Below are 15,956 nucleotides of genomic sequence, written 5' to 3'. Positions count from 1 at the left end.
TTTGGAATACACTTCAAAACTGTCTTGGCGTACACCGAAGCCAGCGCAGAGAGGCGGAGTTAGCGTGTAGGACGTGGACGTTTGGCGTCCAGTCGACGGTCCGTAGCGCCCAAAGAATCTTCGCAAATATTTAATATTAGAAATAAATAGGGACATAAATTTGCGACGGTGATGGAATATTATGATCTCATTTCCGCTTCTTTTTTAGGTAAAATCTCAGCAGCAGCGGCGCGTTTGTCTCCCAATGAATAACAAGCGCACCTAATAAAACTCGACGTTGAATAGTTTTAATTGAGACAATGGTCGCGTGTTAAATTGTAGCTTCAATTTGATCATAAATAATCTACAAGGTGTGCTGTTATATTTATGTTATTTACCTATGTATATATATATATATATATATATATATATATATATATATATATATATATATATATATATATATATATATATATATATACATATATATATATATATGTATATATATACATATATATATATATATGTATATATATATATATATATATATATATATATATATATATATATATATACACATATATATATATATATATATATATTTATGAAAGCTGACGAATCTCTTAAAACATTTTTAATGTTTTATGACTGCTGTACAAGTGACATATTGAACTTAATTTTGCAATGTAATAGTACGTCCAACTGTCATTTACAGTGCAGTTTGTCGCTCAAATTTTGGAATTGAGGATAATTTAGGATGATCTGATACTAAATTGCTATTACAGTTATTGTTTTGAGATACACAGTCGTAAAGCTCAGAGTCTGAGCTGATATCTTCATACGCAATGCCAATATTTTTAAGATGAAAAGTCAAATATTAAGATTAAGTTTTATCTTTTTTTATGAATTTTCATAGCCATGCGTCACTGCAAACTAGCAGACTATAGCAGACACTGCTATTCCAGTGTTGCTTTGAATGCATTATCAGCGTCAGGTTGCATGAGTAAGAAATATGAACCCTTTGATTCACATAAATAGATTCAAAGACAGGAAGACGTAGGGATGAAGACTGGGCCAAGACTTACATCACAGGGGGATATTTTAGTCTCTCAAATAAATGAAGTCAAATGTAGTCTGCAGTAAATACAAGTGGGGTGAGAAGGTTGAACACAGTGGAGAGATTTTTAGTCAGATAGTGTGTGTGTGTGTGTGTGTGTGTGTGTGTGTGTGTGTGTGTGTGTGTGTGTGTGTGTGTGTGTGTGTGTGTGTGTGTGTGTAAAACCGGGGTTTATCCGCTGTCATTTTGTGTTTGGCCCTCAGGATTAGACCTGTGTCTTATTAATGAAAAACTCATCATATATCCGAACAGCTCCCCAAGGAACCATCCAGGGTTATGAGACACAGTTTGGATTAAGGGCCTGTTGAGACGCTTTGTGTGTGTCTGTGTGTGTGCGCACACGGGCGCACGAGCATGTTACAGACAGATAGCCAGTGTGAGTGAGCCGAAGAGCTTCGGCAGAGTGGTATTTAATTTTCCAAGATAGGGGATTATCACCGGGAGAATTTGATCATTCTGCCCTGATCACGATGTTCAATCGCAGCTTATCCCAAATATTAAACTCTCTGCCTTTTGTCCCCTTTCCCTTCAATCCCCTACACGCACACACACACGCTCACACACACACGCATGCACACATCACACTCCAACCGGCAATCTTCTCATTGACTTAAAAGTGGCCAGCTGAGCCATTCTGCCAGTAACTGTGTGTGTGTGTGTGTGTGTGTGTGTGTGTGTGTGTGTGAGTGAGAGAGAGAGAGAGCGAGAGAGAGAGAGAGAGTGTGTTCAGCCACCAGCCACCTGGTGACCTCAGCGTATGGGTGAGGATGGACACTGGAAGGGATGGGCCGGATGGGGCTGTCTGATTGGCTGATGCTCGGCTTTAGCGTCTTATGGCAGCAGCTGAGGAGAGTAAATTAAAAAATATAGAAAAAAAACTGTTGGGTCTAATCCGGAGTGCCAAGAACAAGAGCCCCACACTCCAAAATCTGATCCCTCGTGTTTACATGGATCGGATGAGCTTAAGCACGCACACACTTGCACACATTCCCTCAAATTATGCACACACACACACACACACATGCTTACACACATACACACACACAAGTCCGACCCCCTCTGTTACTAAGTGCTCAATGATTGTGTCCCAGCTAGATAAGAAGGAGGGGGGGAGGGGGGGGGGGTGACGGGAGGTCCGAGGCCCTGATCTGCACTCTCATTTTCAGCCAGGAAGATCTGGACCCGAGACATCTGGGTCACATAATTACAGCAATCTTCCGCTTGTTCATTCCCAGCTTTAAAGGGCTTAACAGGACAGATACACACACACGTAAATAGGAGATAAGAAAACACACACACACACACACACACACACACACACACACCGGACACCAGAGAGGAGAGAAGGAATCAAAGAATTAGGTCTACCAGAAAGATTTATCGGTAGAAAGTGTATTTAGCGACCCCTGGTGGTTGTGGATCTGTCAGTTCAACAAAACTAATGCAACATGTCGGCAGACTGACCAAGTTGTAACCCAACACTGCAAGTCTGTCGCCACAACTAACCGAGTCGAAAATGTGATTGGCGTAGCTGGAGCGCCCTCCAGCGGTCACAGGACTTGTTTTCTTTTCCTCCCTACCTATAGCAGCTGCCTTGTGTCCTTTGACTGACAGAGGGCGCTGCCGGACCACACGTTGAGAAAACAGAGGCGAGTTTTGGTTTTTTTGCTTTTTAAAACATTATTGTGGTCAATTGTGTTTGCCTAAGAAATGTATTTTTTTCTTGACCTTACGTAAAAAAGAAACAGACAACGAAAGAAAATATAAAATGGGAAGAATGGGAAAACCAGAGTTACCACCGAGTGTCTGGCGGACTGATGACGTCAGTAAACGGTTTCGGCTGGCAGCGCGTGCCTCAGATGTTTATGTTTACTCATACAAGGAAGTAAAATGTCATCCATACGTTCATATGCTATTTTTTGCAGTTACTCTCAGCTGAGATTGTGAAACAAGGGGGAACCTTCGTGTGACGTCACAGCTGTGCCATCTCCGGTGTGCCCCCTCTGTCTGATTCTCCTGCAGTTTTCCGGTCAATATATATATAACATTATTGTGTTTTTTTTTGTTGTTGTTGTTTTTTTATTTTACTTTACTTTAATACCGAAGCTAAACTAAAGGTCGGGAAACTACCGTAGCCGCTTCTCGAAGGGCCGACTATAAACAATCCCTCCCACCACCCTCCGCAGCCGTTGTTAACGCTCCACGTTGGAAACAGAGAATTTGAAATGAAAAAATGACAAAGAGAAGCCGGAATTAAGACGTGTGTGTGCAAATGTATTGTTATTAAACATTCATGTGTAGCGGTTTCGGCGGCAAAAGACTGCTCCAGGTGAGGATCGAACTCACAACCTCGGCATTGCTCAGCAGAATACTGTCTTATAAGTACCGCGCGCTAACCGATTGCGCCACTGGAGCGACTGGCAATGTTCATGCGAAGTGTAGATATAATGGCTCATTCAGGACGTGAATTCTAAGACCTTTCTCTTTTTTCCCCCCAACACTCCGTAAAATGTCACGGATTATTAGACGTTTGTAGAGAGATGGGATATTGTGGTGAGCGGAAATAAACGTCCCCGGTCGATGACTCGGTAGAACACAGAGTGTTGCGTTCAGGGGCGAAGCGAACAATACGGACTTTTGAACAGCCGGTTTTTACGGCTTTAATGAAAGGTCAAAAGACTTGATCAATCATACAGGCCGATTACCGATTAACTGAGCCACGCGATTGTTATATTTCTATGTGCGGAATTAGTTTAGCGTTTTAAGGGCCTTTTATTCCGACATTTTAAAAAAAAATATATATATATATCTTTGTTTTTCATTTTTAGATTGTAGTGAAAGAGAATTATCTGCGGATGTCCAGAAAACAGCATGTTGAGCCCGGTGTTTAGTTTAGTGAGTTTATTTCGGTCGTTTTCAATATTGTACACGCTTTAAACATTAAACATAACAATGCAATAACTATTTATTGTGTTTACATCTCCCTGATGAAACTGACGTTTTGTTTAACCTACCCTCATGTAGTAGGGGACTAAATAATCTCTCGGAAGATGGACATATGTATTATTATCGTTGTTGTTCTTGTTGTTGTTGTTAAAGTTGCCCACTCAAATTTGAATTCAATGTCTGAAAGTCAGAGAAACCTCAACTTTAAAAAAATGAAACACAAAAATGTCCTTCCTACCTCTGAATTCTGCCTTATGGAGGAAAATGGAATCACTCGTCATCACCCTGCCTGGCTGGCAGTATTTTTGTTGTTAGTTTTTGAGCCTGGCTCGGGTGTGGCTGCTAACTTGAGATGTGACATCGCAGACAGTTGACCTCCAGCTTTGCACACACACACACACACACACACACACACACACACACACACACAGACAAATGTGGAGCAAATAAAGGAGGTGGAGGAAGGACTTCTCTCCTCTCTGAGTCTCCGACAGGAACACAGAGCAGACGGGTGATGTAAATTTTTCATAAAACGGGACATTTAACAAGCGTTCCTGCACCATGTTTCATGATCTTTACGTAAACTGAGTTTTCATTACATTGCTCTCGGGCCAAAATTAGAATATATACACACACACACACACACACACTGTCTGGGCCCCCCCAAAAAAGTCGCCACCAAAAATACAGGTCACACACTCTAATATATGCCTATTTCACACACTAGGCATTATGGGTGCATCACTTCATCTGCCTCTCTTCTTACCCTGATGCGCCCATCACTCTGGAACAGGGTAAACCTGGACTCATCGGACCACATGACCTTCTTCCATTGCTCCAGAGTCCAATTTTTATGCTCCCCAGCAAATTGAAGCCTTTTTTTTTTCTCCAGATTTACCCTGTTCCAGAGTGATGGGTGCATCAGGGTAAGAAGAGAGGCAGATGAAGTGATGCACCCATCATGCCTAGTGCCTACTGTACAAGCCTGTGTGGGGTTTCTGCAGTTGGTCAGGTCTAGGTTCAGCAACAGTATGTGCTCAAAGAATGAGGTCAGCTGACCACCTGAATAGACTGAATGACCAGGTTATTCCATCAATGGATTTTTTTCTTCCCTGATCACACGGCTATAATTCCAAGATAACAATGTCAGGATTTATCGGTCTCAAATTGTGAAAGAGTGGTTCAGGGAGCATGAGACATCATTTTCACACACGGATTGGCCACCACAGAGTCCAGACCCCATTGAGAATCTTTGGGATGTGCTAGAGAGGGCTTTGCGCAGCAGTCAGACTCTACCATCATCAATGCAAGATCTTGGTGAGAAATGAATGCAACACTGGATGGAAATCAATCAATCTTGTGACATTGCAGAAGCAATGCCACAGCGAATGCATGCCGTAATCAAAGCTAAAGGCGGGCCAACAAAATATTAGAATGTGTGACCTGTATTTTTGGTGGCGACTTTTCTTTTGGCCAGGCAGTGTGTGTGTGAGTGTGTGTGTGTCTGTGTGTGTATTTTTTTGGTCTGCGGGGTGTTGAAGGAAATAAACAGTCAAACAGACTAAAATCATCAACAACACATTTGGTGGCACAGCTGTGGAGGGGGAAGGGGAAAAACACCTTCAGGCGGCCTACAGGCTTCCCATGAAGGTGATGAATGTTGTATGAAGAGCCCTCATTCTTCAGTGCTGCCTGACTTTAGTGATGTTTATTTCTTCCTCTGTGTGTGTGTGTGTGTGTGTGTGTGTGTGTGTGTGTGTGTGTGTGTGTGTGTGTGCGCCATATATCACCCCCCCACACACACACACACACACACCAGCACAAAGACTCGCTCAGACTGGACACCAGGGGACGCCACTGCCCTGTTCTTGTTGCTGTTTTTTTTTTTTTATTATCATTGTTATCATCATTATTATTGTTCTCAGCATATTCATAGTTCAATACATGACATACAGGAAACACTAACATAAACATTCTGAATGAAAGAGAAGAAATTGTTGTGCGACCCGAGCGGCCGCTGCCACGGCCTCTCAGACATGCGGCGGCGAGGCCGTTTTCAAAAATCATGATGTCACACCTGGAGGCTGGACACGACGTGGCAGTCCTCCGGGTAGAGAGGACCACGTCTACAAGCTCGCTGACCTTGTGACCCCTTAAAGGCCTTGACACAGCGGATGAGGGAGAAATAAACAGGGCCAAAGTGAGAAATGTTCCTTTCAAAAGCAGTCACGCTGGCTGCAACAGAAACATGGACAAAGAAATTCACAAGATGATGGGGAACTTTGCGGGTTTGGCCTCCGATTACAACAAGGAATCACTTGAGAGAGGCAGAATCTCACCGTCTCAAAAAAAAACAACATGCAGAAGTGGCCACGGCTGCTCCTGGATGTGTCTAGGGTCTTTAACAGACGCCGGTCGTGTGGCGTCGTCCCCGTTAGTGTCAACAAGCAAAACTTGCAGAATTCAAAATGTTTGAGCTCATCAGCCACTGTTGATTATGTTTTTGGAGGTGATGTGAAAACACGTCCACACAACCTTTGTGAAAATTCAGACAAATCGAAATTCATCTAAAAAAAAAAAAAAAAATGGAACGATTGCTTTTTGCAGCATGTTTCTCACAATTTTAAGCGAAATTTAAAAAAAAAAAATCAATCAGCATTTTAAAAATGTGATTTTTAAGACAAATTATTCATCCGGTTCGAAAAGGCCTTTAATTCTGCGTCCGTGGCCGTGCTGATTGGCCGCTCAGCCAGTGAGAGTCCGACTGGTTGGCTGGCCAGTTCAGTGGGGTTCGCTCCACCTCAGCCTGAGGCCTCGGCGTCATCCAGCAGCAGCAGAGAGACCGAGGGAGAAGAGAAGTGTTGCAGTCCGGCCCTGAAGACCACACACCGTCCCTTTTTTTCCTTTTTTTTACACCTCTAAATGTTGCAGGTGCAAGTCATCCGCAGATGAGGAGGGGGCGTGTCCTCTCCTGCTGCAGGAAGTGCAACAGTCAGCAGGGTCGGGTCGGGTCGGGTCGGCACAGCCATAAGAAACAGGATGAGGAGATTTACAGCGGCGTGCTGAGATATACAGTATAATACAGAGCGGCGGGGGAGGGGAGGGGGAGGAGGGGGGGGGTTTCTTCTGGAGAGCTGACAAGGTTTCCCCTTCTCGTTCAGTATCTTTTTCCCTGCACACGATGGATTTTACAAAGTTCAGGAGGAGGAGGGTGTGGAAATGGCCGCGAGTCAAAAAAACAAAGATTTCAAGCAGCCGTTTAAGGAAACAAAAAGAACGAGGGGAGAAAAAAAACGAAAAGAGAAAACGAGGCTGCCGGGGACATTTTTTGTAGTAGTGCATATTTCCGCTAAGTTTGCCTCTTTTACGAATCTCTGTCAGCACACAATCAATCCCGCCCCATCCCACCCTGAATCCCCCCCCCCCCCACCCGCCCACCCCCCCGAAAAAAAAGTCCATACAAACTGCTGAAACTTCACAACAATTCACGATCGACACAAAGTTCACACAAGGTTTCCGCTTCCGTCATTTCTGTCCGTATCTCTGAGAAAAATCAAAGAACAAAGAAAAACAGGGAGGTCTCTCATCAGCATCCACGCAACCAACACACACACACACACAATCTCTCTCTCTCTCTCTCTCTCTCTCTCTCTCTCTCTCTCTCTCTCTCTCTCTCCCTTACACACACTCTGTCATTACATGTACAAACGCATTCCGACGACAGGTAGCACTCACACCTGGGGGAGGAGGAGGGGAGGAGGAGCAGGTTAGGTGGGGCGGGGGGGGAGTTCAGTTCTATTGCATCACATCCTTCCGGTGGTGAAGGGGCGTGTGACGGGGGCGCAGAGTGTCTGCGGAGCAGGTGCTGAGGGGGTGCGAGGTGGCGGTCGGTCGGTCGCAGTGAGCGCTGCCAGGTGGTGGCGGCGGCGGCGGCGGCAGGTCGGCCCTCCGGAAGGTCAGTCGTGGATGACGATGGGGCCTCGCATCCTCAGGCTGGGGTGAGGGTGAGGAGGGGCCAGGACCAGCCCCTGCGGCGGCCCCTGGGAGGCCCTACGCAGGGTGATCTGCTCGCAGGGCTGACGGCAGGCGTGCCTCAGCTGGGACCGCGACAGCATTCGCCTGGCCCTCCTGGAGGCGTGGACGACGGGGCGGGGCATGCGAGCAGCAGAGAGAGGAGAGGAGGAGAAGAAACAGGGATTCAGAGCAGATTTCGGCTTCGGCGCTAGTGAGACGCTCGTCGGGGTGGAATTCAGCGGCGTCGAGCAGGAGTCTTTGAAAAAAGAAACTAAACAGGAGCACCGCAACCACAATTTACAGCCACATGATGTTTTTTTGAAGAAAAGACATTTTTACATTTTTTTTAAGGTGCTGTATAAATAAGCTTTTCACTGCAATTTAACCCTGTTAGCAAACTTCAGCATTTAATCGATTAATCGATTCCGCCAAAATTTAACCACGTGCGTCTCAAATCTCAACTGGAAGCTGCTGGTTGCTACACGGCAGCTAGCAGGCTTTCTACTTTGCATTTCTACTTTTTTTTTCGCCCAGGAAATCACAGCGGGAGGGCTACACAGACAAAATTTCACCACAGCGCAACCGTCTGATTACATGTGCAGCCACAGCCAACGTTAGCATGCTAGCAAATACTAACATTAGCCAGCATGCTAACATATATTACCATGTAAGCACTGAATACAAATTTGCAATGTGTATATATTGTTATTTGTTATTATTATCGTTATTAGTGTGATTATTATCATTACTTTGCACTTATCAAGCGGGAAAAGCGCCATGTGTTCCAGGGAGCCGAGAAGCTCGAGAAGCTGCTGTGTAAGATCATGAAGTCTCACTCGCCGGCTCCATCCAACAAAAGGAGGGTCATTGAAAAATGTTCATTTCAGGGCAGAAGCAGAATTGATTCTGCTGCCGAAATGGAGCTCCTGACGTATAAATATAAATGTTACGAGGCCATGGAGAGTCGAGCCGTGACAGGATTTGCAGGCTTGTAAAAGGACTTGGAGGTGCTTTCCAGACTGAAAGGACAGGGGGAGAGGAGGAGGGAGAGACAGGAAGCCTGATTTCACAGACAGCGGCAGTTAACATGTTCAAAACATCACTGATTAAAATTTGTCGGAAGTGGACCGTGGATGCTTTAAAAGACAGTGTTTTAGTAGTCGAGCTTGGTCTTGGTCTCAAGGCCACTCTTTAAGAGTCTTGGACTCGGAGGCATTTTTACTGGGTCTTGTCTCAGGTGTCGGAACGGGCGCATTCAGGTTTTTTGATCAAGACCAGTCAAGACTCAGTCAACACTGCAATGACAGATAATAGTGGGAAAGAATCCAGCTGCTGCCATTTTACGCTCTGTTTGTGACACCCAGAGTGACACCCTGCCCCCTTAGTCCTGGTTCATTTATTTTTTTTTTTTTTATGAAGCAATGCCCAAAAAGGATTTTTTTTTTTTTCCCCCACAGACCGCAACACAAAATTAAACTTCAGGACGGCTCCAACCCGAAACACTCTTCATAATAATCTCTAATAGTCTCGGCTCATTCTGATTGGCTGATGCGGCATGTGGGTTACAGATGCACGATGGGAAGCGACAATGCGGTTGCTTCATGCTCTGCAGGAGCAAAAACGTGGAAGTGACTCAGAAGCCGGAAACCTTTATGTCTTCATGCACCTGGGGAGCAACTGCATTGAAAAAAAGGAGCCACCCTGCTGGATCCTGGTCCGAACACACAACACCTCACCAGGTGTGGAGGTGATCCTCCATACTGCAGCTGCCTGCTGTGAGATCCCTGCAGCTGATTGGCCGCAGCGCTCATCGGATTTACAGCGAGAGCAAAACGCTCCACAGAATTCTCTCTCTCTCTCTCTCTCTCTCTCTCTCTCTTCTCCCCCCCCCCCCCCACTCTCTCTCTCTCACACACACACACACACACACACACACACACACACACACACACACACATACATACACACATACATACATCACTCAGCCAAAATGGGCTGATGCTGATTGGTTCTCAGCATGACTGAGAGAGAAAGAGCAGCAGCAGCAGCAGCAGCAGCAGCAGCAGCAGCAGATTTTCCTCCGGCGGCACATTATCCAAAGCCGGGGCCGTTTGTCAGCTCAGCTGGGCCGCAGGGGGACGAGCAGCAAACAGAGGATCCACAGGCAAACACATCAAACTGTCTCATCTGCGCCCCTCTGCTGCCTCCCCTCCTGTTTTCTAATGTTCCTCTCGTGTTCCCGCCGCCAGACGCTGCTGTTTGCAGGAGGCGTACCGTTGTTCTAGTTCTGCATCAAACAGCCGACGGTAGTTGATGATTATTGGTTCCTGTTTCCCAATGTCTCACCTAACCTCAGGATCTCACCTGGTTCCTTCTACCTGCTGTGATGTCAAAATGTTAAAATCAGCAAACCCAGAGCAGACCCCCCCCCCCCCCCCCCGCAAGGCTCTGGTGTAACTACACAGAGACAGCAAAGATTTCCTGCGAAATCCAGAGCTGAGATCTGGACGGAGGAGCAGCAGAGGTTTTTCACCTGGAGCCGCCAGTCAGCTGACTATCCGGCTTCAGAGTCAATGAGGGAATCAGACGCAGTTGTTCAACAGCCGGATTATTGACCGCGACTCTCCTCTCAGAGCGCATCTGATGCTGCTCTCCACTCCCAACAGCACTTAAAAGTCTGGAGGACAATCACTGGCCGAGGCGACCAATCAGAGCAGCGCTGCTGCTGCTGCTGCTGCTGCTGCTGCTGCTGCTGCTGCTGCTGAGGGATCCGATCCATGAGAGTGCACCCCGGCCTGGACGGAGGTGTTGATTGTGTTTCCAGCCGGGGCCCAGCGGTGCTCGGCTCCCGGCTGCCTCGCCTGCTCTGGTTAGCGGCACTAATTTTAGCCTTGATGGTCGGGGGTGGGGTAGAGGCGAGGGTAGGGTTGGAGGGGGGGGCGGTGCCATGGCTCATCTAGACACCAGCCTAATGGAAGAACATCTTTCTCTCTCTTCTCACATGCAAACACTGAATCATTAGCAGCTCAAAGTGTGTGTGTGTGTGTGTGTGTGCGTGTGTGTGTGTGTGTGTGTGTGTGTGTGTGTGTGCGTGTGTGTGTGTGTGTACTCGGAGGTCAGGGCAGCATTAAAGATAACTCTCAGTCAGCTCTCACACTCTCAGCTCACGTCCTCGCGTCCACCGCCGTCGCTTCACACTCGCTCACACAATCAGCCAATCAGAGGTCAGAAAGGGGTCACCTTTGCTTACCTGGTCTCCCGGGTGACGAGGAAGAAGCTGTCGTCGGGGGCGTCGATCCAGTTGGGGCGTCTCTTGCGGATCATGACTCCGCCGCGGGTGCTTCCGCTGCCGCTGTTGCGGCCGTTGTGCTGCAAAAAACAAACAAAAACATTTGTCTGCAACCTTTATCGGCAGAGGCCGAAAAGCAGCGGCTCACTTCTTTCAAAGAGGAGGAGACCTACCAGGAGGGATCCAGCAGTTGTTCCTGGGTTCTCTGCAAGGCAGAGACAAAAACGCAAAAGTCTGCATCATGGTTCTGAAATGAGTATGAAAAGTGCTGTAACCACTAAATAAAACAAAACATTCGGATCGGGGTCCCTTTGCAGATTCATCTGTTTGAAAATGTGTTGTCATTCCCTCCAGTCAGCTGGTTTTGGTAAGAATCAGCAGAACCTCTGACCTGTGTCCACCAATCACACACACATTACTGCGCTGGATTTTTATTTTTTTCCAGTGAAGTTGCTCACAGGAGTTCAAATGCTGGCCCCAATCACATTTTCCATTTCCGTTGAGTGTGTCAGTGTCTGGCGACAGAGATGGAACAGCTCCTCGAGAACAAGTTCCATCATCATAATGGCGGCAGGTGTGTTTTGAGTGGAGAGCCATCAGAGGCTGTAGCTCTGCACTGACTGTGTGGACTGTTGAACAGCCTGCAGGTCAGAGATGGGAGGTAACAAAGTACATATACTTTGTTACTGTATATAAGTAGATTTCTTTTTTTTAAGGATCTTTTCTTTACTTTTAATATTTATTTTTCTGATGACTTTCTACATTGACTCCCTACATTTGTAGAGAAATATCTGTACTTTGCGCCTCTTACGTTAGAAAAACATGCTGGTTACTTTTGTGTTTGGAAGTGTTTAAAAGTTCAAGGTAATTCACTATTATTCATTCTAGTTGTTGCTTGAAGTGGAGCTATATGAACTCTGCTGTTGTGTAGTTCAATATCTAAGTGGATGTTTTTATTTTTTTATATATATATTTTTTTTTAAGGGGAAATTATTTTTACCTTGGCTTTGGGGTCACTGTTCAGTATGTTTTGAGTACAGAGGAAAAATAAACGTGTGGAAAATAAAATTGGTTATTGCTATTAGAAGTGTCAACATCCAATAATAGAAGTTGAAAAAAACATTGTATTGAGAGAAGCAAAGCTGTTCAAAATTCTGCAGATGCTTGTCAAGACCTCTGACCTCTGGTCAGTTCAGTCCAGATTATTCTGTTACAACATTTTACTTCTTTAAAAATCAACAAGTGTATTGTCTCATTAATGGCATTTAAAAATAAATAAAATAAAATAAATAAAACTTTTTCCATAAGTACATTTCAGAACCTGTACCTTCTTACTTTACTTGATAAAAAGAGTACTTTTACCAGATTATTTGTTTTTTACACAAGTATCCCAATTTTTGAAGTACAGAATGTGAGTACTTTTGCCACTTCTGCTGTAAGTAGAGCCAAATTCAGAAGCTTCTGGTATGAAAGGACACAGAACCCTGACGTTCTGACGCTGATCTTCTACTGGTGATCAACGCCATCAAGTCAGATCAAGTCTAACCGAGCGACGCGACCCCAGCAGCGGCCCTGCGGTTGGCGTGTGCACCACCTGAGCGCCTGTCCGGCTCAGTCCTGCTGTGGTGGTGGTAGCTGCGCTTTCCCAGCATGCCGTGGGGGCCGTGCGGGAGAGAGGAGAGGAGGCGTCTCGGGGGGGGCGTCTGCAGGCCGGCGGTGCGGTGGGAGCGAGGGGCGTGGCTGGCCGGGCGAGACTCTGGAAGGAGAGACAGCAGACTGGAGCTGCATCAGCTGACTCCCACCTGCAGCCTGGCGGCAGCCATCGGGCAGGGGGGCTCACGGCCAGGTGTGTGAGTGTGTGTGTGGACGTGCATGCTGCTGGTTTACCTAGGAACTGCAGAACACTGGTCAGAGTGCTGCGCTGGGCCGCTCTGGTTTTGGGCAGGCGTGTCCCCTGACCCTCCGACACCCTTAACATGTCTGAACACACACACACACACACACACACACAGACACACACACACACACACACACACAGTTGACAAATCAGTGCAGGGCTTCTAGAGGCTGCAAGAGAATCTCACTGTGACCCTCATCAGGTTTTCTGGATGCTCTCCATCAGTTCTTGCCGCTAATGTAGAGACCTGCTTGGAGACAGAACGGTGGATGATGCGTCCAGCCCGACGTTGACAGTCTGAATGAAAAGACCTTCAGGGTTTAAAGGTCATCACATTCAGGTCTCCCAAACTCGAAAGTGGAGCCACTGCCTCGCATGAATCTCTATCCAAAGAAAAAACTCTCTAGAGCCTCAGAAAAGAGCATATTTAGCCCTCTGTTTACAACCCTCCTGCTCAAACGCTGGGTACCAGCTTCCTGCTATTGTTGCTTTTGTGGAAGGGGGTGAAAGAGGGCGGAGCCACCACCTGGCCACGGGTGTTGAGAGTTGTTTTGCCCTCTGTGACATCACATAGGGCCCAGGTTCCTGATTCTGTTTAAGTACGCACTTCCTGAAAAGCAAAGCGAGCCAGGGTTCGTTCGCTGACGGGCTAAAAGAGACGGGTTATCATTGTGAAATATTGAAACCGCAATTTTTTATTTTTTTTTGCTCAGAACAGGACCTTTAAAGTGTGACAGAGTTGCCTGACGTGCTGATTCGCTGTCTTTCAGGGATGAAATCTTGCCCCACATGCACGTACATGAAGATGTGAGTCCATGCTGGCATGCACACAGACATGAAAAACAAAGTGCCGTGAGCATAACAAAACCAAAAACCAAAAAAATCACGATATGGATGTGGCGTCATGACAGCAGGCACTGGAGGTGGAGCCAATGTCCCTGTGAGTGTGGTGGAGTTGATGGACACGAGAAAACACGGGACACATGAAGCACAAGGACTCGGAGGAGATGCTTTCAGGTGTGACTTTATTCGAAGTCGACTCTCACATTCACACAGTGATGAAAGAGAAAGAAAGAAGGAGGCAAAACAAATGGAGGTAGAAGATGCAGAGTGTTTGCAGCAGCAGCTGTTAGAAAAATGAGGGATGTGTAGGGGGGGGGGGGAGGAGGGAAAGAGGTGGGGGGGGGAGCGGGGGGGGGCAAATGGCCCCTGAATGGAAAAATCCCCCCGCAGGATTTTACACGAGGCGACATGATGGATTCGTATGAATATTGCATGATCGGGACACAGGAAGGCGGAAGTGGGGGCGGCAGCGGAAGGGGGGCGGGGGGGCAGGGGGGGGGTTGCAGCTGATGGAGTCTAATTGGACCACCTGACCTACTGCGGCGGGGGCGGGGGTGGGGGCTACTAGAAGGTCCTGACATCATCTCTCCGAGCTCCCTTCTCTTCAAGTTGCGACAGTCACAGTTCGCCTCGCCTCACAGACACCACGGCGGCGGACATGGATGTGCAAAAAGGAAATGGAGGTGTGGAAAACGAAACAGAGTGAAAGAAAAAAAAAAAGTGGAGAAGGGCTGCGCAGACTGAGGCTTCAGTCTTTCCTCACAGAGGCGGCACGACCAGACGCCAGCGGCGCTGCGCAAAAAAATAGAGCTTTGTCCTAACAAAATACACTGCGTCTCTGCAGCCGACCGCTGCACAGACTGGACTCACACCACTGCCACTGGCTCCTGACACCGTGCACGTGTGTGCATGTGTGCGTGTGCGTGTGTGTGTGTGTTTGTGTGTGTGCGTGCGTGCGTGCGTGTGTGACGTGAGCAAACTGAGGATTGGAACAGATGAAAAGAGTGAAGTAAAGCAAATCAAAACACAAATGAAAAAAGATGATCGGAACTCAACAGTTATGAGGACAGGCAGTCTTTATTGGAAACGGGGGGAGGGGGAGAGGGGGGGGAGGCGGGAGAATACAAAAAACCCAAAAAATATTAATAATAACAGTAACAATAAAAACGGAGACAGACGAGGGGGGAGGGGCTGATGAGGGGGCAGGCTGGGTGGGTGGGTGGGTGGGGTTGGGAGTGACTGTGTGTGTGAGTGTTTGTGTTGTATCTGCAGGTGTATGTGTGTGTACATGTGTGTGTGTGTGTGTGTGTGTGTGTGTGTGTCCACGTGGCAGAAGTTAGGAGGAATTGAAAGAGCTCTTACACTCTGCCTTTATGGCCCCACAGTTAATGGGCACAAAGGGCCGGCGCGCGGCGCGACGCAGCCTGATGATGTCACGACACATGTGCCGGGCCAGCTTGGTGAGGCGGGTGGCCTGCAGCAGGAAGGCCTGCTTGGTCTTCATGGAGGACTTGGGGCTGCCGCTGTTCCGCATGGGCACCAGGTGGTTGGACTGGCGGGGGCCGTGGCTCCGCGAGCGCGGCTCCTGGGCGGAGACGAGAGAGAGGTCACGGCACACGATCGATTCAAATCAGAGGGTTTCTCCAGTCGGAGCTCTTCCACTGCCGGCCTGATGAAGGAGGAGTCTGAAACACTCAGTGGATTTCTTCTGATCAAAACGGGACGTGACTGCATGGATGCATCGTAAGAACTGCATACCGGACCGCCAATATGGCGGTGCAGTGATTTGTCTTCTAGTGGCCACGCGAGGTACTGCAGCCAAAAGTCCCATGCAGCCCAAAAGACCGAAATACAAAATTTAACGCCTGTAA

General features: G+C 47.3%; 1 protein-coding gene and 1 non-coding gene across 3 annotated transcripts in view; both read right to left on the bottom strand.

Moving 5' to 3' along the window:
* Positions 1-3,417: 3,417 nt before the first annotated feature.
* trnai-uau (transfer RNA isoleucine (anticodon UAU)) lies at positions 3,418-3,511 on the bottom strand. Its single transcript has 2 exons — positions 3,474-3,511; positions 3,418-3,453 (listed from the first exon to the last, which is right to left on the bottom strand). It is a non-coding gene; the product is annotated as a tRNA-Ile (tRNA).
* A 3,986-nt stretch (positions 3,512-7,497) lies between these two features.
* Positions 7,498-15,956, bottom strand: part of mta3 (metastasis associated 1 family, member 3) — a 28,702-nt gene continuing 20,243 nt past the window's right edge. Inside the window, exons 14-19 of one of the 2 annotated variants that reach the window (XM_076033488.1) lie at positions 15,448-15,670; positions 13,233-13,325; positions 12,940-13,101; positions 11,519-11,550; positions 11,307-11,425; positions 7,498-8,170 (exon numbers count right to left, since the gene is read on the bottom strand). In XM_076033488.1, the coding sequence (XP_075889603.1) occupies positions 7,999-8,170; positions 11,307-11,425; positions 11,519-11,550; positions 12,940-13,101; positions 13,233-13,325; positions 15,448-15,670 (801 nt within the window). In that variant the 3' untranslated portion in view covers positions 7,498-7,998. Of the gene's footprint in view, positions 8,171-11,296; positions 11,426-11,518; positions 11,551-12,939; positions 13,102-13,232; positions 13,326-15,447; positions 15,671-15,956 lie in introns of both variants that reach the window. The other variant, XM_076033489.1, reaches the window with a different exon arrangement.

The sequence above is a fragment of the Nelusetta ayraudi genome, unplaced genomic scaffold, assembly GCF_046127955.1.
Source record: "Nelusetta ayraudi isolate G7.1 ecotype Tasmania unplaced genomic scaffold, CSIRO-AGI_Nayr_v1 ptg000042l, whole genome shotgun sequence".
Classification (NCBI taxonomy): domain Eukaryota; kingdom Metazoa; phylum Chordata; class Actinopteri; order Tetraodontiformes; family Monacanthidae; genus Nelusetta; species Nelusetta ayraudi.
The sequence above is the reverse complement of the archived record's forward strand: the minus strand, read 5'-3'. Positions and strand labels throughout refer to the sequence as shown.